This window comes from Penaeus monodon, chromosome 24, assembly GCF_015228065.2.
Source record: "Penaeus monodon isolate SGIC_2016 chromosome 24, NSTDA_Pmon_1, whole genome shotgun sequence".
In the NCBI taxonomy this organism is placed as follows: domain Eukaryota; kingdom Metazoa; phylum Arthropoda; class Malacostraca; order Decapoda; family Penaeidae; genus Penaeus; species Penaeus monodon.
In genome coordinates this window covers 13,469,764-13,471,000 of record NC_051409.1, presented here as the reverse complement: position 1 = coordinate 13,471,000, position 1,237 = coordinate 13,469,764, and the positions used below count along the sequence as shown (strand labels likewise).

The 1,237-nt window shown below is 36.7% G+C and overlaps 1 protein-coding gene across 1 annotated transcript in view; it reads left to right on the top strand.

Annotated features, from left to right (window-relative positions):
- LOC119588597 (ATP-dependent RNA helicase A protein-like) overlaps positions 1 to 1,237 on the top strand; it is a 19,877-nt gene that overhangs the window by 14,018 nt on the left and 4,622 nt on the right. The window contains exons 13-15 of the mRNA XM_037937240.1: positions 140 to 234; positions 395 to 607; positions 726 to 900. Of these exons, the coding sequence (XP_037793168.1) occupies positions 140 to 234; positions 395 to 607; positions 726 to 900 (483 nt within the window). The remainder of the gene's footprint in view (positions 1 to 139; positions 235 to 394; positions 608 to 725; positions 901 to 1,237) is intronic.

Here is a 1,237-nt window from a genome sequence, read left to right as displayed (position 1 = left end):
ACAAGTAGGAGCTGAAGTGATTGTGAAATGGAAACTGATAAAATTGATGTAATTTACCTTATAGGAAATGAGAGGAAATCAGCACATGGTTGTTATAGATAATATACTGTTAGGTATAAATGGAACCTCTCCTTTTCAGGTGGGAGAGACTACCTTGTGTTACCTTTACATTCTCAACTGCCCCGAGAAGACCAAAGGCGGGTATTTGAACCTGTGCCTGATGGTATCACTAAAGTATGTTTGTAGTTATATTTTTATGCTATGCTAAAAATAGACAAGTAGTTGCTACTTCTGTTTTGTATTTGTATTATTATATGTGAAGTTGTAGTAAAGTTTTATTTCTCTCTTCTTCGATCATACTTTTAGAATTCATTTCAAATTTTCTGTATTTCAGATTATTCTTGCCACAAACATTGCTGAATCATCAATCACCATCAATGATGTTGTGTTTGTGATAGATTCCTGCAAAGCTAAGATGAAGCTTTTCACATCTCATAACAATATGACCAATTATGCTACAGTTTGGGCATCACGCACCAACCTGGAGCAAAGAAAGGGTCGAGCTGGGCGAGTTCGAGCAGGAATATGCTTCCATTTATGCAGTAGAGTGAGTTTGACTGATTGAATAAGGATTTTAACTGGTAATAGAATATTTGGTTATTATAATGTCACAGTAACTATTGTACCATCGGTATACTTTCAAACATGATATATGTTCTGCACAGGAAAGATTCAAGAAGCTAGATGAACACATGACGCCTGAGATGTTCCGTACTCCTCTCCATGAAGTTGCTCTCTCCATCAAACTTCTCCGTCTTGGTTCCATTGGAGAATTTCTTTCCAAGGCTATTCAGGCTCCACCAATTGATGCTGTCATTGAAGCTGAAGTAACACTTAGAGGTTTGTATCCTGTCATGTCTCTTTTCAGTGTCTATGTTTTAAAAAGATCATGCAATGGGTTATAATTCAAGCCATCTCTTAACCCACTCTGAATGACTGTCAGCCAGAGTCCAGACCTAAACTCAGTTGTCACCAGTGGAAGGAGGACCGTAAGTGGTTTAGACTACATTTTTCAAGCTGCACCTGATTGAGAGAGAGTTGTTGTATTCTAGTGTTATTAGCGCTTTTCTTATTTATCAATATATAATGTTATGGGCATAATGAACAATAATTCTGATCGTACATTTTTAACTATTGTGGCAGGAAAAAATAACAAAGACTGAGTGGCTTCTTAATT